The following is a 23,773-nucleotide window of genomic DNA, read 5'->3' as shown; positions in this document are numbered from 1 at the left end:
CCTATTATCTATATGACTTGAAAGTGAATCACTTACACTCACTTGGTCTGTTTCCTTAACCATAAAATGGGAATAATGGTTTCCTCACAGGGGATAGAATCACGTAATACATGTCAAGTGCACATAGGAGATATTTCACAAATAATAGCTGAATCTGAGTCATCTGTGCTATGTTTATGCCAGCTATTTTTGAATATAGTTGTCTGAGTCTATAACATTTAAATAAGCGAAATAAAGAGCCATATTTTAACAGTTCTCTGAAGTATATCTCAGAGTTCTGAAATAGGAGAGTAGGTAAATGGGGAGGAAAAAGTTGGATGTGTACAAGTTCGAGAAATACAGAAAATGAAACCAAATATGTCAAATGAATCATTAACAAAAACTAATGAGGAACTATCCCAGTCTTTTAAAAAGTCAGTCAGGAGTCCCAGGTCACCATAAGATTTGATAATTGACTAATTTCCTCTTTTTTCTGAAAGGCAATAATATCTGGAACCTACGTTATCTGCCTGAGGTTATCAGACGACTAGTGATGTGAGGAGCCCTTGACAGGTTAGTGGAGACACACACAAAGGTCAAAAGCATTTCATGATTCTGGTAAATCTGGTTTTTACATGCTGTAAACAATGTCCGTTAGAAGAAAACAGAGAGAAAGAGAATGAGTCTGACAGAAGAAAACTAGAGAGAGCCCCAGGTCTCTGGAAATGGCTCAAGCTGCTCAGTGCCTTTTGATCTGCTCAGTGATGAACTCACTTCTATCTCATCCCCATCACCCCTGTTCATCTGTCATCTCCTTGGAGTCGGAAACCCAGTGCAGGGCTGGCCCATGGAGGCCACTGCCAACTTTTTTCCCAATGATATTAAATATGTTTCAAAAAGAGAGCTGTAAACACGATGCTTTGGAAACTCCAAAGCCATAATGAGCCCCTGGCATGAAGCAAGCACTGTTTTCTGAGTTCTCGGGGAGAAGTCATCCCTGGTTTACCTGTTCCCATGATCGATCTTGGCTGTGACCTTCTTCTTGAGCTCTGCCAGCTCGTCCTTGGGGAGTGTTCCAGACAGGATCTGGGAGCGCCACTCGATCAGGCTGTACGTCATCTGCTGCAGCTGGCGGAAGAGTGTGACCTTGTTGTTCTAAGATGAGAAAATGAGGTGGAAGAAAGAGGAAAAAAAAAGTATGATGAGGATGGGAGGACCTGTAGACTTGATTCTTTGTAAGGTATTATTTATCCAATTAATCTTGTCAAACAGTAATATGTGCATTTAGAGGGGACTTTTAAAAATATATATATTAATAAGGATGGCTTTCCCATGAGCGATTCCTACTCCTTCCTCTGTGTTAGAAGTGGATAAGCACCTGCAGCAGGAACAGGTGGTTGGAACTCCTAAGTAGGTCAAACCATTCATGCACCCTAAGGGAACCACTTTCTTCTCTCCCTCCAAACTCACATTCCTCCTCACACCTCTCACACTATACCCTCAACCAGCTGCTAATTCTGGCTTCTTCAATTTCAATTTAGAAGTCTCTTCCTCAAAACCATAACTCTGGGGTGGCTGTCCCTCCCACAGATGGAAAATTATTCCTGTCCCAGCACCCAGAACCCTGGACATCTCAGCCTGTTTTACTCTCCGCAATGAGAGTAAGTTGCAAGAGGACAATGAGGAACAATGAGTTTGTTTGTTTTCGTATCTCTAGGAGTTGGTACCAAGTAGACATTCTACAAAGTGTACATGAGTGAAATGCACCAATATCTTTTGCATAGAAAAGAACTGCAGTTTCAGAGGTAAGGAAGAGGGGAAAATAAAAATAAAAATTTTATTTTTAAATCTGCTTCCCCAGAATAATGATGGACCATCCAGAAAATTGTTACGCCTAGAAAGATTAAATCATTATTTTGGGCTCCAGTAAGAATGCCCTATAACAGAACCAAATTAACCAGTGAACAACTAATTATTTGTACCTCAATCATTTTAAAAGACTAATACTTGGTGTCTGTGTCCTACAGTCTTGGTTTTATGTACACAATTGTTTCAGTCCATTATATATTGTTTAAAATAGTCAATGAGCATCTACTATGTGCTGGAAATTATGATCCTGCCACACAAGAGAGGGGAAAAAAGAATAACAAGTAAGTAAATGCTGAAACATATATACAAGATAATTTCAAGTTAAGAAAAAGTACAACAGGACCTCCCCGGTGGCGCATTGGTTGAGCACTGGGTTGCGAAGCTGCCCGCCTCCTCTGCAGCGCTGGTTTGATCCCCGGCTGCTCCCCAGCCATAGGAGGAGGGTCCCACATGGTGCGCAGACCTCTCCTGCCGCCCGCTGCTCCCCTCAGCAGTGTACTTCGGTCCTTCTGCCTGCTCTGCTCCCTGCTCTGGCTCTGGTGAATTCTCTCACCCTCCCGCGCTTCTGACTGTACCCAGTGCTTGTATAAATAAATAAATAAATCTTTAAAAATAAATAAATAAAAATAAAAGAATAAAACCTACAACACAAGTGGACATTCTTTGTGGCATTCATTTGTGAAATTATCAATTCATTTATTAAAAACAAAAAAGAAATAAAAAGTACAACAGGGAAAATAAACATGGCAGCTTGATAGGGTGTGTACGGGCGAAGGGGGCACTGAAGATAGTGATTAGGAGAAACTGCTTTGGCAATCACTTTTGAGATATATTTATTTGAAATAAATCCATTATCATTCTACCTACTTATGTCCACTTTATTTTTATTGATAAGTGAACTGTCATGGTATATTTATATAATCATATGCTTCTGAGCTACAGGGCAATATTATCTACTATAAACACACTCACACTTGTTGATGGCTGAGCAACTTGTTCCTCTTCACTGATGCTCCCCACTCCAAGGACAAATTCCTGGGCAAGCCATCAAATAGACCCAAGATACTCCTGAACAAAGAGTTAATGTAAGGAGCTGTCAGCCCAGAAGCAGGGGCAGTGGGAGGTTGGCAGTGAGATTAGCAGAATGCGATAAAGCCTAATGGAAGCTGGAAGCTCTCTGAGTACACAGAGGAAAGGAAAGAACTCATTTATCTGTGATTGCAATATGTTCTAGTAACACTTTATCCCAAAACAATGAATGTGAAGCTTCTTAAAAATTTGAAACTACCTACATTTAATGCTTTTAAGCATTTTCTTTCCTTTTTTTTTTTTTTTTAAAGATTTATTTTTTTATTTATACAAGCCCTGGGTACAGTCAGAAGAGCGGGAGGGTGAGAGAATTCACCAGAGCCAGAGCAGGGAGCAGAACAGGCAGAAGGACCGAAGTACACTGCTGAGGGGAGCAGCAGGCGTGGCAGGAGAGGTCCGCGCATCATGTGGGACCCTCGCCCAGCGGCTGGGGATCGAACTGGCACTGCAGAGGCTGCGGGCAGCTTCGCAACACAGAGCTCAACCGCTGCACCACCGGGGAGGCCCTTAAGAATTTTCTAAACAGCTTCTTTCTCATCAGCCAATCTTTAGAAAAGCAGAAAAATCAGACTTTTAAAAGCCCTATTTCTAGTAAGGAATGGTAAAAATCCTGCCCTTTTTTTTTTTCCATTTAATTTTAAATTAAGTATTTCCGACTCACTGTCTTACAAACTGAAAAAAAAAAGGCTGAGAAATTAAGCCCATAAAATTTTGCCTTCCAAAACATCTAGACAGAAAAGAGGTTCTTTCTTTTTTCTTACAACTTACTTGTTTATTCCTGGTTAGAATTTTTTTTTAAATGTTTTCCAATTTTTTTCTTTAAAGATTTATTTATTTATTTATTTATTTATTTATTTATTTATTTATGCAAGCACTGGGTATATATAGTCAGAAGCGCGAGAAGGTGAGAGGATTCACCAGAGCCAGAGCGGGGAGCAGAACAGGCAGACTGACGAAATACACTGCTGAGGGGAGCAGTGGGCTGCAGGAAAAGGTCTGCGCGCCATGTGGGACCCTCGCTGGTGGCTGGGGATCGAACCGGCGCGGCAGAGGCTGTGGGCAGCTTCACAGCCCAGCGCTCAATCACTGCGCCACCAGGGGAGGCCCTAAACGTTTTCCAATTTTAATGAAGATATTCTCATAATGTTGTTTAACAAAAGTGTGGGGGGAGGGATTAAGGGCTCAGGATCCTCTAATAGAGACAGTGCTTTGTTTGGGGCACATGTTCAAAAGTTCTCAGCCTCAATTTCATTAGACACCATCTAAGGCATTTAATTATTGCCTGTCCATATCAGCCGTGTTTGCCAGTTTCTCCCACCAAAGAAGGATGAAGACAGCCATTCTTCTCTGGCTCATTGTGCCAAATTAATTCTGAAGACACAAGCTGGAACACACCAAAGGAAGTAATTATCCCGTTTACTTTAAAGAAATGGATTTTGTTGCCACATTCATAAGATTGTTATAAGCAGAATGCTCAGCAATAGCTGGCCTCTGACACTCAGGGAACCTGGGGAAGCATGGGATTCAGGCATTGCCCCTCAGACCATGAGCCTCTGTGTCTCCATCTTTGCTCCTGTCATGGCCTCTGCCAGGATTTGCTTTAAATGTCTCCCTTTTATAGATCTCTGAAGTCTCACTTCTAACATTTCTGTTTCATATGTATATATTTATTTATTCATATCTGATATAAACAAAGTCAAAAGAAAAAGGAGCTTTGCCTTTAACACTCTGAAATACAGAAGTCAACCATTGGGTATTTCAAAATCTTGGGGCTATTTAGACAATGATGCCACCTCACTGGTTGTCAGAAAACCTGGGTTCTATTTTGCAATTTCCTCCAAAATGCAGACCACAGTTCACAAGACTTTCCTTTGGTGCTCTACCTGTCTATCTGCAAAATAGCCAATATTTCCTTTGTTCACTAACCTTTTCTCCTCAGTGCAAGTTTTGTGATTTAGAAACAAGAGTGCTGGACTGGAATATGGGGATTTGATCTCTTACTCTAATTGTATCATTAAGTTGCTACTTGGCTTTGGGCAAATTATTCCCTCCAGGATATGACCATCTGTAAAATAAAGGGACAGGCACCAAGGTCCATTTGCAAGGATCAGTGTCGCCTTCAAGTCTGTGATTGAGACATTAAACTCAATTACTCCTCCAAGCAACTTCCTGATTAACTGTATCTGACTTGAACCATCTCACCCCTGAGGTACCCACACTCTCGGGCGACTCTGCAGTGAATCGCATGACTTTTGTGAGCGTATGTAACTCCTGGGTCCACACAGATGACTTGCTGCATGTCCTCATGCTGCGCTGACACCTCCAGCTCCAGGAAAGTGGGAAGCCTCTGTCCCGCCATGCTCCCAGCCTGTTCTAGTGCCTTTCCTCTGTCAGGAGAAGGCATTGCCTAACAAAGGCTTTACTTAAAAAAAAAAAAAAAAAAGTGCCAGTAAGACATAATTTTTGCCTCTAGAAGTAGTGCAAGAAATCCTGAAAGCTAGGCAACAAAGTCAGAGAAACTGAAGCCCACCCACAAGCCGCCCCCCAATTCCCTGCCCTGTCCCGCTCACTGCCAAGTCTCCTCATTGTGCTTCTCGTGAGAGCCAAGCTGCAAAGGGCTTGCAGTTCACAGATAAAATGTCCAAAAACAAAAGGAAGTTTTCTATGGGAATTTTCCGTCCTTGGTAAAAAGCAATCAGATGATGGTTTCAGACCAGGAGATCAGCTTAATTACACTTCAGAGCATGTGCTCCAGCCTCCAGTAATAACTCCCAGTTCAAAAAGATTAGACTTGAGTGGCTTTAATCTGCCTGGATATGCAAGGCCTGGAAGAAGGGCTGATTGATGTGTTGGGCAAGTTCCCTGCCCCCACCTGAGCTACAGGCACTCTTTCTGCTGGAGAGCCTCATGGAAATATGCACCAGTACATAGTTCTAGCTTGCTAGCAAATTTTAAATGAGAGGATATCTGTCCTTTTTATGAGCTATATTTTAGCAATAAAATTCACTTGATTCAACAATGTATATTAACCATCTGCTATAACCATGTTCTTCTTGAATCTGTTTGCCATAAGAATACAGGATCACAATTATCTCCCAAACTTATATGGACAAATTAGCCTCACTGACAACTCACCAATCATTTTTCCAACTGGAAACTGGAGTACAGCACTGGGCTAAATCTCAGGTTGTAATGTTATAGAGTATGCTTGTAACAACCAAACATCTCAGCATTTTCCAAGACAGTCTCTCTTTCAAAATTCTTGTTCCACTGTCTTTAAAGATATACACAATCTTGTCAATTTTTAAGTTGAGTAATTTGATGTTATGATGTGGGATGTAGATTTGTGTGTATTTTCTGAGTTGCTACCGGAATAAACGTAAGTCTTCTATTAATCCAATTGTATCTAAATCAATGCATAAGCATCTGCCCTTCTAGCTGGGGGAACTCATGTGGAACAGAGAGGTATGGGGCCAGAAAGAAGAGAAGGCCAAAGCTCAGTTCACTGGATCTACTTACCGAGGTTTAAAAAATTGAAAGATCCTGAGACAGCGAGAATAATGGAGAGAATACTTAACTGACCATCGACTTGGAGCAATAAAGTCCTTACAGGACTAAAAGGGAGTCCATTCCATCTCAAGCTGGAGGACAAGTGAATGACCCCCGGACAGGGGGAAGCACACCCTTAAATGACCTCAGCAAAATTCCACAGTGCAGCCTAATTCGGCTCTTAACACTTTCATCACCAATCGGCTTTTTCATGAAGTAATGCTGGAAGGGGATGGTCAGAGCTGTCATTTATTGACAACAGTGTGCTAGGCGCTGTCGGTTATCCATTGAATTCTTACAGCAAATATTCCCAACATATTATTGCCACTTAAGATGAGGAAAATAAAACCAGGAGATCAAACAAAGGACTTGTCTCAAGCCATAGGATCAGCTAGTGGTATATCCCACATTAAAATCCTTGTCTTCAGAATCTGAGTTATTTCCGTTCCGGTCTGTTTGCAGTAACTATTATTGGGTTTGTTATTTTTTGTGAATATAAACATACATACCAAGTAAGGGAGGGAGCCGGCATTTAAAGCACTGGCTGCTTGCCTAACCTTGACATCCTCAGCTTGCTCTTTTACAGTGACCACCTCATTCACAAAATTTCCTTTTCTGATCTACCACTGAAAACACCCAGTACACAGGCTCCAGTTGAAGAACAGCAGTGAGGGTGACCCATGCCTTCTAGACTTGAACCTGAACGAAGGAGCCAGTATCTATGGTGAGTAACAGTCTGTTACTGAGTGCTCAAGGTCACTCCACCTAAGATGATAACACAAGACAAAGGAAGGGGCCTTGGATAAGGGGGGACGTGAAGGGAGCTTCAGAGTCTTGAGTTTGGCCAGTGAGATACCAAGCACAGGCTGGGCAGAGGGAGGAGGAGCAGAGTGGCTACTGTTTCCAGCGACAGCGACCACATCAATAATGTCCTGCTCACATGTGCAGAGTCCTTGAGGATCACTCTGCACAATGACTCCAGAGCCACCTCTTGTAACTCGAGGGAGTAAACAAGGCAGACTTATTATCACTTAGGCAGACAACATCCAGCAGATGCGTGGAGACTGGAAGTGACTTGCTCAAGTTCATAGAGCCAGGTGGGCAGGGTCTGCAGCAAGAAACCAAGCTTTCCAGAAGCATAAGGTCAATATCCACCCAGGATATGTAACCAAATGGACAAAAAATACTAACAAAAAAGAAAGAAGGAATGTGGGAAATTTGTGGAATATATGCTCAATGGAATATTACTAACTATAAAAAAATGAAATAGTGGCTTTGGGAACCAAATGGATAGATCTTAAGGTAGTTACACTGGTGAAATAAATCAGAAAGGGAACAACAGATACCGGATGGTTTCGCTCATTGGAAGAATATATTATTTGGTTATTTACCATTTATCAAGGAAAATAAACTGGCAAAGCAGGGCAAAAATAAGTATGAGACTGTGAAAAATATACTGGAGCTGGGGGTGGTGAGGGGGATAGAGAGGAAAGGTAGAGCTACGGTACAGTGTAAGAGAAGTATGTGCACACATGGAGGTATGAAGTTGTACTCCCCCAGATGACATAGTTATGTAAATGACTGGCAATTCAATTAAATTTGAGACAAAAAAAGAGAAGAAGGAACATGGCAGGGGGTGGAAGGGGTCTTCATTTATTCTTTCTACTTTGAACAAGTGCTCTTCCTCCACTTAAAACCTATTTATGGTTATTTCCTGAGGTTTCAAAGTGACTGCTGAAAACAAATTGTAGCTATACAAACATCTTTCCATGTCAGGATAACTACCTATGTCTCCAGAGCTGGGTTTAATCCAGTTAGTGGATTGCATTTTCCCCTTACATAAAACTCTGGATCTGTTACATAAATTTCTCATGAACTTATGCTGAAAGGAATGGAATTAGGAAATGTATTCTAGAGAAATATGGAGGTTCTGAGACGCCAGAGCTGTCTTTAGGACATCAACTAGAATACCTGATTTCTTAATCTTTGGGAGGAAAGGCATGAGAGAAATAATTCAAGTACTGATATTCATAGTAAAAGCTGTATTTATCTTTATACAGACTCATGGAATTTACACACAGAATCATATAACAAAAACACCTTAAGAAGTGTGAATAGGGGAGGGGAGAGATGGAAACTATAGATTTGGGTTCCTTTTGTTTTATTTGCCCAGGGAGGCATAACATTTGAAACTTACTACTTTTACACAAATTTTTGAGAAAGAAATTCAGAAACTCTATCTCAAATGAAGTGTTTTAGCAAGGGACAGGAATAAAACAGAGAGTCACAATGAATAACAAATCCATTTTAATTGAATTTCTTAATGAATGAGCATGTATCAAGCAGACTATTTAGCCCTATCAAGTGAACAAAGTTCTCAGAATGAATGTCTTTTAATCTAATCAACCAATAGTAACTCAAGACATTTTAAAATAAGTACTTTGTTAGGTGCCAGAATTAGATGGGAGGCATGTTGCCCTCTGAGTGAGCATGGATATTTTTTCGCTTAGAACCCAATTCTGCTATTAAATAGTGAAACTGACAGGAAATTCCCAGCCCACACTTCTCACTAACTTCTAAGAATTCTGAAAACCCAAATATATGAATCATATTTCTTCCTCCCCAGCTCACCTATTTCTCATTTCTATTAGATAGTAGGATTGGCACAATTACCTGTGGATGTGCATGGACAGAGATAACTGAGCACAAGAGTTGTGTTTTAGCAAGAAGAAACATCTACCTCCTTCATACTCTCAATTCCTACAAAAAATCTCATTTCCCAGTACTTATTATCTCATATCTTTCACCACTCACCAATTTCCAGAAAGAACATATTAAGGAACTAAGCCATGCAAATGCAATATCTCATCCATCAAACTTGTTATATCCACCACTAACCAATCAATTGACCAGAACCAGAGAGTGCTTTCGATACAAGATTATCGATGTAGGCCAAAGGGCTTAAAAGAACATGTCTGGCCTCCCAAGTTTGTGATTTAAGAACTTACAGATCACTCTCTCCCCAATTAAACATAAAGAGATAAAAAGATCACTTGCATTACATGGCAGGATGCCCATGGACCAGATGATGGATTCAGCAGTAAGGGTTCCTGGAGTCCAGAAGGAAGCATTAGGGGTTGTTGTTTTTAGTAGACACATTATAAAGAAGAAAGAATTTAAACTAGGCCTTGAAGGATGGGCAGGCAGGGAGAAATCATGTGCTTGTCCACCCCAGGGGGTGGTAATTGCTACTGCTGCAATCCATTATGGGAAACAACAGCCCTGGATAAAAATGAAATATCTTACATTAAATCTTAGAAGTTACGCTAGAAAGAGCTGCTGCTTACCCTTTTTAGAATTTAAGGTCCAGAGTGGGGTTTTTCCATAACTTATCAAGACTGGCCTTTGAGAGTTAAAACCAACAGAGAAAAACAAAGAGAATCCACACATAACTGAACAAAAACCTAGATAACAAAGCCACAAAAGAGAAAGATAATGGTTCCCAGCCAGGGTCTATAACCACACTGAACTCGTTCACATGGAATGAGAGCACACACATCCATCTCAGGGAATCCTGATTGCCGTGGGACCTGGGAGAAGCTTCCAGAATGACGCCTCTGGGACACCTATCCTCCAGGTGTCCAGGCAGGGGGAGACAGTTCATAAACAGTGTTTGTGCACTGCAATGTCAAGGAAGGAGCTTCTTAAAGTGGAGACAAGTACAAGCCTGCCGCCGACCGACATGGAGCGCTCTGGGTCTGTTGCGATGGCCACCCCACGCAGTCACGGTCTGAGGATTAAATGCTAAAGCCTCCTTATCTTGACCATACTGCGTGTGTCCAGCGTGGAGAGAACACACTGGTTCCTGGAAAATGGCCCACCCAAGTGGCTACCTTATTAGTTTTCTGAGGTCAAATCAATGTTTGTGAGAAACAGTACTGAGTTGGTTGGGAAAAGAAGTTGGTCTTGGGGCTCTCGAACATGACTCAGATGCTGGTGTCTGTGTGGGGTGCTGTGGCAGGCTGGCCAAGGTGATGCCATCTCACAGGAGCCACGCATGGCTGGCTGGGCACTGAGACACTGGCCTGTTCCTACTCACTGGGACACACCACACACAGAGGCGAAGAGCAGGTCCCACAGGATCCTTGCTGATAAATTGCCGCGAGTAACTGTACTGCTGGGTAAGAGTGCTGTGAGCAATCATGGCTCCTGCACTTAGTACGGAATATAAGAGTTTGTCATCATCCCTATTACTCTGCAATCCACCTGCTTGTCAGCAGAGCAAAGACTGACGGAATGATTACATCCACTTCCTCTATCACCCCCTATCTCCAGTGACCCAGTTCCTCGGAAATGGGAACCGCTGGTTATCAGTCATTGTGGGGTCCTGGCGTTATGCACCCCACTCCATACTGAGAGTGACAAGGGGCCAGCACCTCACAGCAGAACAGACAGGCTAGGGACCCAGGAACCACGAGGCCAGCACCCAGCCTGGGGAAACTTACCACGTAGAGCTTGCGCCAGATGACAGCCCATTCTCGCAGCGTGGACGTGAGCTCCTGCACCAGCGGCAGCTCCCCAGGAATCACTGTCTCGTTCTGCCTAGAGAGAAGCAGACAGAGGCTCCCTTTACTCAGGGTGGATCCTTTCCTCCTGGAGTCTGTTCCCCAAGTTCCAAGATGGGGATGGGTTGGCTGAGTTGAAATCAAGTAAAACTTGTCCGCTGGGGTCACTCTGGGTGGTCACTCTCAGATACTTACATCTAAGTATCTGAGACAAGAAAAGGAACTCAGTGCCACAGGTCTCAAAATGAACCCACTTTCTGCCATGAAACTGGCTGGGGTTCAGCCTCGATCTCCTCATTTCTCTAAGGGAGTCAGGCAGGCGTCAGTGACTTGCAGGGAGGAAGCGAAATCCTGTATGTTAGCTGGTTCTGCCCAGCAGCTAACATTAGGGAATTCAGGTGAAGAAGCAGGAATGGCATGAGGGTCCTGAGGTTTGTGATTGCACACAGGACCAGTTGTGAGGGTGGAGGGGGTGCCCACTTCTAGAATCTTACCCAGTTTTCTTCTCATCAGCTACTTCACAGAACAGAAAATGTTCATGTACCCAAGTCCTTACTTACTCATGGAAGATTTATAACAAGGCAGGCTTGACATTTATTTACATAAATCCTCTCTGGTATTTTTATGATTAGCGAAAGGAAAAAAAGAAGAAATGAAAGCAAGCAAATGAATGGGGATTCGTGGTAAGCTTGTCAGATGCATTCAGTGAAAACAGAAGACGCCCGGTTAAATTTGAATTTCAGATATATTAAAATAATTTTTTGGTATGTCTCATGAAATATCCAGGACATACTGAAAAAAATTACTTGCTGTGGGCCTCCCCGGTGGCGCAGCGGTTGAACGTTGGGTTGCGAAGCTGCCCAAAGCCTCTGCGGCGCCAGTTCGATCCCCGGCTGCTCCCCGGCCACTCCCCGGCCACCGGAGGAGGGTCCCGCATGGTGCGCAGACCTCTCCTGCCGCCCGCTGCTCCCCTCAGCAGTGTACTTCGGTCCTTCTGCCTGTTCTGCTCCCTGCTCTGGCTCTGGTGAATTCTCTCACCCTCCGGCGCTTCTGACTGTACCCAGTGCTTGTATAAATAAATAAATAAATCTTTTAAAAAAAAAATTGCTTGCTATTCTTTGAATGTTTAACTTCACTGGGCATTTTGCATTTCACGTGACAACCCTAATTCATGAAAAAATGCCACCAATGTGCTGGTCATACTGGAGATAGCATAAGAATGACCTACTGAAAAGATTCTCCAGGAAAGCAGGACACCTGGTTTTCAGTCCTGATTTTGCTCCCCATGAGTTGTGTGAATTAGGGCATGTTTCCATCTCTTGGCTGTGAAATGAAGTGAAGACCTGATGATCGAGCAAGTTCTGTAGATTCTGAGTCTGCGTGACTCCGTGAGCAGCCTGCTCTCTATCACCCCAGGCCTGCGGTTCTGCTCCCAGCTCTCACTCTCACCTCTTAATGCTTGCTACCGGCCAACTCGGTGGCCTTTCTCTCCCTTTGCAGGCCGAGTGCCTCGCCCTTCTTAGCTGCCACAGAGACAGCACTTGCCAGGACGAATGGCAAAATACATAAGAAATAGGCACATCCAAAACTTAGTGGAGTGTGTTGGCAGAGCACGTTCACACACATTATTTCATAATTTCACATCAAGTTTGTGACCAATATGTGGCCAGATTTGTTTCCTCTATTTGCAGAGGAAAAGTCTGAGGGGTACTGAGGCTGACATACTCGCCCGAGGTCCTGAGCTGGTAAGTACAGGATGTGGCTTGTTCATCTATCTCCCAGTGTGCCTAGACTGGGGACACTTGGGTCTAATCTGCACAAGAGCACCCAATACTCATTTGCACGTGTGCACACATGGAGAACAGGCAGGGCAGGAGGGAGGGAAAAATTGATCACTACCTCTGTCATTGCTACTCTGCGGAAGGGGGCAGAGGAGGAATGATAACTAGAGAAAGGATTTACGTCAGAAAAAAAAATTTTTTTTTAATAGAGGCATGTTTTTATTCATTTACTTATTTGTTTGTTTGTTTGTTTTGTTTATACATGCACTGGGTACAGTCAGAAGCCGGGAGGGTGAGAGAATTCACCAGAGCCAGAGCGGGGAGCAGAGCAGGCAGAAGGACCGAAGTACACTGCTGAGGGGAGCAGCGGGCGGCAGGAGAGGTCTGTGCGCCATGTGGGACCCTCCTCCGGTGGCCGGGGAGCAGCCGGGGATCGAACCGGTGCCACGGAGGCTGCGGGCAGCTTCGCAACCCAGCGCTCAACCGCTGCGCCACCGGGGAGGCCCAGAAAAATTTTTTATTCATTTCTCATAATAAGAAGTGGAACTGAGGAGGTAAGTGAACTAGTAATGTACATAAGGTGTTTCTCAATGATAATTTTACATCTTTACCATTTTTTTAGGAGTCCTCTAGATTAGAACTCACCCTCGATCTTCCACAGTTGCCTCTTTCAAATGGATATATGTTTCAGGAAAAATGCCCTACAAAGAGAAGAAATTTGGTTACATAGCCATAAAAATCTCAGCCCAAAATAAGCAGCACAACAGGAGCAAGAAGGTAGGGGGAAGAAAGCACACCTGGATCACTGCTCACCTGTACCACTGGGCTTGCCAGATGTCACTTACCTGCGCTGGCAATCAAATGAAAGCCTAGCTAAAACACTGAGAAGACAGCAATTAAGCTGTGGGTTCAGAGAGTAGAGACAAATGCTTCGTAAGAGGACAGGCAACCATGGTTGGGTCAGTTGAGAGTCAGTGAGGAGTCAGCTGCTAAGAGCTCTGCAGATCCTCTATGCCACAGATGCTTCCCTTTAAGAGTTTCAGAGAATTCCTAGATGGAGGGCTATGTACTTAGTGACCACATAAAATTACAGTGATTTCCTACAGTAAATCTTCCTCAGCACTTTCACATAAACCAAATGCACCCAGAATCAATTAGTACTAGTTATTTGATTATTTTCAGTACTTCTCGGTCTCAAATTGCTCTCTATTCGAAATCCCTATGAGGTGACAAGGTCCAAGGGAAATCGAAGGCCCAGAAAGGCTTAAGAGAAAGACAAAAGTCAGTCCACAGAAACTGAAAAATGGAAGACCTGATCAAATTGTTAACAGGAAGCAAGTCATGGATATGAAGTTTAGTAAATTCCAAGTGTTCCTGCTGTTTATATGTATGATGGGCTTGTCCATAAACAGAGAAACTGCCCTCTGGAAAAGGCACTTTGTTTTAGAGACCTGGTGTGCCAGGCCAGGGGGCGGGGGCAAGGATCCCATTTAATGGGCACTGTTGGCTCAATGGCTCTTAGCGCTATGCCTGCAAAAGTTGGGGTGACCCTATGGGCATTCTGTGTTTGGGTGGCTGACCACAATGGTGGAAGAGGGACACCCCAATGCCTGGAGGACTGGGTCAAAGATGCAGTCTACCCAGTGACCTGTAATCAGAGACAGAAAACGAGTAAGCTTCACCATGCACTGTATTTAGCTGTACAGCACTCTTCTTTCTCCCTTTTAATCCTTTGCCAGTAAAACAGGAAACAACAAGAAAACTTGAGACTGAGCTGCTCCCAGCATGGGTGATGCTGGGTGGATCCTGACACTGCCTGAGTCAGAAGCAAAATGGCCATCCTTCCCCTCCAGGCAGGCAGAATCAAAAAAGTACAGACCTCCCCCTCTGCTCTGAGAAAGGGGAGGCGTGGGGCGTGAGTGAGAAGCACTATGCCAGTCCTGGTACTGATAAGACCCAGAACACACGCTGACGCAAGGCAACACTGATCTCATTTATCACGGAGTCAGGATTCAGAGCAATTATGGAAAACTGATCAAATTGTTCAATACAAAAATTCGACATATTTATAATTCTTTTGGGGTCCGATTTCTGGAGCAGTGAATTGCTAAGGGTGCTTTTCTGTTTGCTAAGCTGAGGTAAATGTTTTGTTGGTTACTAGCTTTGTGGAAAAGCAGACTTGGGTGTCCAGAGCTCATCTTGAGAACATGATGCAGAGGGAAATAAGCCAGACATAAAATACCAGATACTGTAGGGTTTCACTTGTATGAGGTAACAAGAGTAGTCAAATTGATAGACACAGAAAGTAGAATGATAGGTACTAGGGGTGGGGGTGGGGGATGAGGAATATTAGTTAGAGGGTAGTTAATGGGCAGAGCTTCAGTTGGGGATAATGAAACAGTTGGGGGTGGGGATGGCTGCAGTATCTGCTCTGCAGTGTGAATGTACTTAATACCACTGAAATGTACATTTAAAAGTAGGTAAAAATAGGGCCTCCCCGGTGGCGCAGCGGTTAAGCGCTGGGCTGCGAAGCTGTGCACAGCCTCTGCAGCGCCGGTTCGATCCCCAGCTGCTCCCCGGCCACTGGAGGAGGGTCCCGCATGGCCACTGGAGGAGGGTCCCGCATGGCGCGCAGACCTCTCCTGCCGCCCGCTGCTCCCCTCAGCAGTGTGCTTCGGTCCTTCTGCCTGCTCTGCTCCCCGCTCTGGCTCTGGTGAATTCTCACCCTCCCACGCTTCTGACTGTACCAAGTGCTTGTATAAATAAATTAATAAATCTTTAAAAAAATAAAAATAAAACTAGGTGAAAATAACTTCTACATCATGCATATTCCACAACATTCTAAAAAAAAGTCCATAATACATAAAAAAGCAGAGTGTTGGGTAGGGTTAATAAGATGAACGTAACATTCCCAAGGAATGTCTTTGCAGAGATTTTTTTCAAATCAAGATGGTAAAGGACCAATTAAAATTACATTAAAAATCTGACAACTGGCTTCTCCATAATAACTGGGATCTAAGACAGAAGCATTCCGGATTATAAATAGTGGCACTGAAGCAAGGAATTTTTATTGGTGTAAAGACATATTGGTTTTCTTATTAAGAGAATATTTAGGGCCTCCCCGGTGGCACAGCGGTTGAGCGCTGGGTTGCAAAGCTGCCCGCAGCCTCTGCAGCGCCGGTTCAATCCCCGGCTGCTCCCCGGCCTCGGGAGGAGGGTCCCACATGGCGCGCAGACCTCTCCTGCCGCCCGCTGCTCCCCTCAGCAGTGTACTTCAGTCCTTCTGCCTGCTCTGCTCCCCGCTCTGGCACTGGTGAATTCTCTCACCCTCCCGCGCTTCTAACTGTACCCAGTGCTTGTATGTATCAATCAATCAATCAATAAATAAATCTTTAAAAAAAAAAAAAAAAAAAGAGAATATTTACTTTGTGGTATTACTACTCTGTCATTTGTAAGCATCATCTTTCCAGGAGAGCAAATGTCCACTGACAATCATTGAATTGATCTGGTAAAGTAATTTTTCTTAGCTAATCTACACAGAGAAAATCAAAGTAAACTTGGGTAACAGATTTCTGATTTATAGCATATCTCCCCGTTTTGCTTTTCTGTTCTCAATGCAACCTACTCACTTGAGTTAAAAAATGAACAAATGATGTTGTAGTGATTGCCTTTATCCACCCTCCCACAATCCTGCCAGGATCAATAATTCGTTTCTGCAAAGCGCTTTGCTTCTTCAATTTGTAAAACCACAAGCTCATTTTATTACCACTCTAAATGGGTAGGTTTGCTAACAAGTGAAACCAAAAATTTCCATTAAAATAATAACCCTTTCAAGTAACTCTTCTCCAAAAGACTGGGAGATGAAAACAAAACAAAAAGACCAGCATTCAGAAAACATTTCAAATAGACTGGATCTTTTAATGAAGGGATGTCCAAATTTAAGCATGACTCCTGACAACGGACTGAATTCCCTGTATTTTTCCTGGATCTACCCACAAAAAAAGTTTTTTTCCACTTAAAATCTACAAGTAAATGCACAGCCCCTGTTTATGCCATCATTTCAGTGAATTATAGCATTTCATTACCAAGAACTAAGAGAAGTTTTAACTGAAAGGGTGAGCTAAAAGCTTAAATAAGGTTTTTAAGAAAATGAATACAGAAAGAAGTCTTTTTACATTCAGAAGTTGTCCTTTAGATCCTAGTGGGGCGCCCCACCTATCCAATTTTCAAAGTAGACAACAATGGTATGGTATTGGCTGGATGGATTCTGATGCCAGAAAACCACAGGATGCTCTAGACACCAAGGTCTTCTGTCCTCAAAAAGGACCCTCACACACTGTAGACTCTCTGGAAAGGAAACTTGGTCTGAGACTTTCTTTCAACCCAACTGATGTTCACCAGTTAAAAATCAAGAATTTTGTTTTTTCTTGAACTTCAACAGATAGTAATTTCTGGTTTATGTTTTAAAATGAAGTTTTTCTAAATAAGGATTAAAAATTAGCTGACAGAGATATTCTTGCCCTTTAATAAATTTAGAACTTCAAAATGAGTAACTCTGTGCTTTTAAATAACTACCACCTCCATCATTATGAGCAAAATAAACACAGGTAGGGTAACCCCAAACCAAGCAGCAGGGGTGGCTGCTCAGTGGGCACTTGTATCTAGGCAAGGACCTCAAAAGAAAGGGGAGTCTTTGCCTTAATCTTCTCATGCGCTCCTTCATTCCAGAACATCTGCCATTTTTAGCTCCCCTGGAACTAAATTAAAGTCCACAGCAACTAAACAAAAATAATTAAGCTGGTTAATGAAGTCATGTGGCCCAAGAATGTAAATATGGATAGAAAAATTCAGCATCAGAATTTGGGGGGGTGATAAAAGACTAAAATGATGGGAGTTGATACTTGCATTACAAGCAAACACTCCTTTATTTAGGTAGATTATTGAATTCCCAAAGTTAACAAAGTGTGTGTGTGCACACATGCAGGTGTAAAGACTCAGTGTGACTTAATAGTCAACCAGGTAGAAAACTTGACCAGCACACTTCTGGTTTTTCAAGGCTTAGACCTGTAGAAAGGGATTTTTCTGGGTCCCAAGCTCTTTCATGAGGTGTGTACTAGGATTACTTCTGTCATGTTATGTTTCAAGGATAAAAACTTGGGTTATTCAGTACAAAACACAACAAAGCCAAAACAGACAATCATAAATCAGAGACGTCCTGCAGGAGAGGAGGTGGGAGAGGGATGAGAGGGAGGGAGGGAGGAGCACAGGGGACTGAGGTGATGGTGCACGGGTGCACTGGGGAAGGAAACTCTATGAGGACTACACCTGAGGGGGTGGGGGGGAAGCAAATATTGTTTAAAAATGAACAGTGATGTAAAAAATTTAAAAAATTAATTAAAAAAAACTTGGGTTATTATTCTTTTTACTCACCTATTGATTCCAAAATGTTTCTTCACCCCTTTCCTGAGTCTCTATTTTGCATATGAACTATGAGATAATTCAGCATATCAACTTTGCTCTTTCAAAAGAAAAGTGCTGACATACTAAGTCACCCAAAGGCAGTGTCAAAGCAACAGTGCTGCTCTCACCTAAAATAAACTGAGGGGGCCTCACCGGTGGCGCAGCGGTTGAGCGCTGGGTTGCGAAGCTGCCGGCAGCCTCTGCAGCGCCGGTTCGATCCCCGGCTGCTCCTGGGCCACCAGAGGAGGGTCCTACATGGCACACAGACCTCTCCTGCCGCCGGCTGCTCCCCTCAGTGTACTTCGGTCCTTCTGCCTGCTCTGCTCCCCGCTCTGGCTCTGGTGAATTCTCTCACCCTCCCGCGCTTCTGACTGTACCCAGTGCTTGTATAAATAAATAAATAAATAAATCTTTAAAAAAAAATAAACTGAGGGGTATTAACATAATTGATATATTTTCTTTCGCTTGATTATTAGTGGCTCTGGCACTGGAGAATGGAATCCTTAGGGTCAGTGTTTTTCAAACTTTTTGACTATGATGAGATAAATTTTTACAGCCACTCAGTACGTACTCTATATAAAATATAATTAAAAACACACAAAAATATATTCACTTCCAAAAGTTTCATGAAACAATACTTACCATAGCTTTCCATTCTTTTTTCATTTTCGATTTTGTTTTTTGGGGGGGAAATACTGGTCCTTGCATGCCGTATTGATTTCATGATGTACTACCAGGGTTGTGGGTTCAAATTATTTGTTTGTTCGTTTTTTTAAGATTTATTTATTTATTTATACAAGCACTGCGTACAGTCAGAAGTGCAGGAGGGTGAGAGAATTCACCAGAGTCAGAGCGGAGAGCAGAGCAGGCAGACTGATAAAGTACACTGCTGAGGGGAGCAGCAGGTGGCAGGAGAGGTCTGTGCGCCATGTGGGACCCTCACCCGGTGGCCGGGGATCGAACCGGCGCTGCAGAGGCTGCTGGCAGCTTTGCAACCCAGTGCTCAACCGCTGCCAGTGACTCAACCAGGGAGGCCAGTGACTCAATTTGAAACTACTCTAATGTAATATAGAACAGTTTATAATATAGAACTGAAAGAAACTCCTACTGAAATAATTCTCCTAAAGCGTGAGTTGAAGCTTAATTAAGGGCTTTCAAAAAAAAAATAGAGAAAAATTAAAAACACAAACCAGACTCTGATATTGAGAGCCTCACTAGGCACCCACCTATCCACTCTTCAAAGCAGACAAAGACACTGCCTAGACAGAATTTAATGCTAGGAAATCATAGGAGGCCTTTGCTTCTGCAAGGAAGGTAAGAATCAAGTGGAACTCAATGGAGAGGATAAGGGCAAAACAGGGGCCCCTCCCTGGAACAGAGATCCAGCTAGTGTTAGTGTCACTGCGTCACCATCCCGCTGAGCTTGAGAGACAAGGAGAAGCCACAGAGGCCCTCCCTGCTGTGTGAACTCACCCCTGGGCCATTACCCATGAGTTGGCTGATGGGATATATGGTCTTTGGGGTTTGCACTATTTTACTTGAGCATTGAGGTCAGAGAATTTGTTTTCAAATCTAAAGACTAGTCACCAAAGAGAAAGTAAACTAGGTCTAGAGATTGCAGAGAGCAGATAAAGGGATCAGCACAACACAAGTCTAGCTGACAGGGCTCAAAGTGAAAGAACTGAATGACAAATCATACCTTTTTAGATTTATTTTGGAGGGTATATCCTCGGTACCAACCTGTTAGGAAACAAGAGAAAACAAAGCCTTGTGTTATCTGGGAAAACACAAAGATATTAACAACGTACATCCTCGTATTCTGCTAGAATATTAGGAAGGAGTCCAAGAAACAATTAGAAGACAATATATGAGAATATGCACATTTTGAGCCATTACACAGTAGTAATCTGCATCTATTTTAGACTTTTTTTCCTTAATAGAGAATTAAAATTCATTTGCAACTATGTCTCATATCTACTCCATTGCAAAAAGGATAGAGCAACAAAGACAAAGGAGAGGGAGGAGGGAGGAGAAGTTTTAAATGACCATGTTCATAGTATTGGGTGCCTTGCAGAATGCATAAGAATGGATGGAAGTCCATGCTCATCATGCAGCAACGTTTATTGAAGGACTTTATTAAGCTGTTGAGAGAGGCTGGGTTACTCTCTTATTTTCTCCTTCTCATTCCCCAAGTCCCTCCTCTCAGTTTACCAGGTTAAGATCCACTTTTCAAGTACAATATTTTAAACAATTCTTAGCACTGTTATAAGCACCCGCCCAACAAAAAATAAATTTATGTGTTCAGTTAATGAGGCTATAAATAAAGATTTCAACTTCTTTCTTAAAATACCATTAAATACTCATATTCCTTTGGCTACTTCCCCACCATCTACCTCATGGAATATACAATTAAATCTGCCCATAGCAGATATTTCATATTAAATATTTATTGAAAACCTATTATGGGTAATTCACTGTAATAATTTTCCCCATTCCCCATCTCATCAGGCATCGGTGTGGTTATCCTGCCTAAGTAAACGGTGATGTAAGTCATACAAAGTGTAAAGCAGCCATATACACACAATGAGCAGATGTGAGCTGTAATGGAAACTTCAAGCACCTGCCAATAGAGATCCAGTACACTCTTGTAATTTGTTCCATACGAAATCATCCAGAAAACAGAAACACAATCTATCCGGACATGTTACAGGTAGAAAGTTGAATTTACCTTCTTTAGGTACAGATTTAATATTTTCATAAATTGTCATTTTTTTACAGGCAGAATGAGTTCTAGGAGTTACAGAATTGTTCCAGGTTTGCAACAAGGTCCCAGTTAAAAAAGATATCTGAACAGGAAACACTAGCCCATTATGTGTCCAAATTAGTGCAAAAGGGTGCAGAGGCCAGCTGTAAGAATGCCATGCTACACACTGCTCTCGGTGGCCAAGATGGTACAATGCAGACTCTGCTCCACCTTCAGAGAGGAATGTTTCTTTACTTCAGTAAGCAGTATTTTTTTTTTACAGCTATTCATCACAGAATTATGCTTCCTAAACCTGTCATTTTTGAGGAAAAAAAAAAAAAAGACTTACCTTCTAAAAACCTTCTGTAAAATTGTAGTGTTTAACCCCTACCTAAAAGCACAAAATTACCATGCTGAATTTGTAAAAGTGAAGTGCATGTTCCTTGGAGGTAGACAAAAGCAGAACATTATGGAGCTTTAGTCATATATGGCCAGGAGGACTCCATAAGTTTGTTAATAACTGCAAGGAATATGATAATAGTTCAAGAGTCTATCTGCTTATTTCCACATTACAAATCTGGATACAAGCAAGAACACACTTTTCCAATTAATTCCAGTAGTTAAAGCAAGAAAATCACAGTTAAATATGATGTGCTTCTGGATGCAGCAAAGAGGTAGTGAGGTATATCAACAAGCAGCTATAAGCAATGAGGAACGTGAACTGGTTGAAATCTCACATGCTTAACTTAGTGCATTATTAAAATAAAGTAAGTGGGGATGGTGGGTTCATTTTCTCTTACCTACATTTAGGTAAAATGACAGTTTAAAAAAGTAAGTTAATAACAACCCAGATGAATATCAAAAGTGATACTATGATAATGATTGTTCCTCTATCCAGACCCAGTCATTTCTGTTTTTCTGAGACTGTGGAATCTATATAAAAATCTGTCTCCTCTGATGTGAACTATTCTTAAATCCTTTGTCAGAGTTGCTTATTTTATGTGGTCCCTCAAAATATTAAAAATAGATCTACCATATGACCCAGCAAATCCACTGCTAGATATCTATCTGATGAATCCAAAATCGCTGACTTGAAGGGATGCATACACGCCTATGTTCCTCACAGCACTATTTACAGTAGCCAGGTTATAGAAACAATCTAAGTACCCAATAACAGATGAATAGACAAATACTTCTACATATATATGCACATCACATCCTGTTTGTTTATCTACACACACACACACACACACACACACACACACACACAGGAACATTACTCAGCTATGCAAAAAGATGAACTCTTGCTATTTGCAACAACACAGATGGAATTGGAAGGGATTATGCTAAGTGAACTACATCCAAAGCAGAAACATAAACACCAGATGATTTCACTCATATGTAGAATATACATAGAAAAAAAAAACCCACAACAAAAAAGAAACTGACAAAACTAAAGCAAAGCAAACCCTAGAAACTTAACTGGAGAATTAAGGCTGCTAGAGGGGGAGGGAGGATGGGTGGAAACAAAGTGGGGTGGGGTAAAGGACTCTGTGTGCTTTGATGGTGGGGGGTGTGTGGGAACATAAATCTGAGGGGGGAGAACCTATTCCCCTAAATCATGCACAATGTTGTAAACTAATGTTACCTCACTAAAGAAAAAAAAATGTCGAATTGTATCTCTAAAATGAATGTATTTTGTTATATATAAATTTGACTGCAATTTTTTAAAAAGATTTATTTATTTATGCATACAAGAACTGGGGTACAGGCCAGAGGTGTGGGGGGGGTGAGAGGATTCACCAGAGACAGAGTGGGGAACAGAACAGGCAGACTAACTGAAATACACTGCTGAGGGGAGCAGCAGGCGAGTCAGGAGAGGTCTGCTGTGCCATGTGGGTAGCTCCCTGGCCAGGGATTGAACTCATGCTGCAGAGGCTGCAGATAGCGTCATAGGTTGTGTCTTAACCTCTTGCGCCACCAGGGAGATTCTTGACTGCAATTTTTAAAAACTATAAAAATTCATACTATCAGGGGCCTCCCCGGTGGCGCAGTGGATTGAGCGCAGTGCTGTGAAGCTGTCCACAGCCTCCGTGGCACAGGTTCGATTCCCACCCAGCCCAGGGAGATTCCCACATGGCGCGACAGACCTCTCCTGTCTCGCCCACTGCTCCCCTCAGCAGTGTACTTCGGTCCTTCTGCCTGTTCTGCTCCCTGCTCTGTCTCTGTTGGATTCTCTCACCCTCCCGCGCCTCTGGCCTGTACCCCAGTGCTTGTATAAAAAGTAAACACCTTCAAATAACAGAATTCAATGATAATGGCTTTGCTCAAATATTACTGAATAATTTTGTTTGACTTGACCTCTGAAACCAAGGTGCATCGTGTGCGAAAAATCATAGAACAATTTCTCCATTACTTTTTTGCCTCTGTGAAATATTATTCCTCTTAATTACTGGCTTCATGTTCTAAAACCGATTGTGAAGGAGTTTTGTTACTTCCAAAAGTTCGATCACGGATTGAAGATTTGTTTATTCATTCAACAAAGAGACGCTAGGAGAGTAGGACTTTACATCGCTGATGTGGTCATTCATTATGCATGAAACACTTATTGAACACCAGTGTGCCAGACACTGTTTTCAAGGAGGAAGGAAATAGATCTGTAAACAAATAATTAAATACAAAAGGGCCTTTAATGGTAGTGCTTGGAGACACTGGCACACAAAGAGAGGATTATGTAT

At 42.5% G+C, this 23,773-nt stretch overlaps 1 protein-coding gene across 1 annotated transcript in view; it reads right to left on the bottom strand.

Annotated features, from left to right (window-relative positions):
* DOCK5 (dedicator of cytokinesis 5) overlaps nt 1-23,773 on the bottom strand; it is a 175,334-nt gene that overhangs the window by 93,662 nt on the left and 57,899 nt on the right. The window contains 4 exon segments of the mRNA XM_037497137.2: nt 986-1,134; nt 10,992-11,088; nt 13,478-13,533; nt 19,992-20,032. Coding sequence (XP_037353034.1) covers nt 986-1,134; nt 10,992-11,088; nt 13,478-13,533; nt 19,992-20,032 — 343 coding nt within the window.

The sequence above is a fragment of the Talpa occidentalis genome, unplaced genomic scaffold (genome assembly GCF_014898055.3).
Source record: "Talpa occidentalis isolate TD23 unplaced genomic scaffold, MPIMG_talOcc4v2.1 talOcc4.8, whole genome shotgun sequence".
In the NCBI taxonomy this organism is placed as follows: Eukaryota; Metazoa; Chordata; class Mammalia; order Eulipotyphla; family Talpidae; genus Talpa; species Talpa occidentalis.
This window is presented reverse-complemented; position numbering and strand designations above follow the sequence as displayed.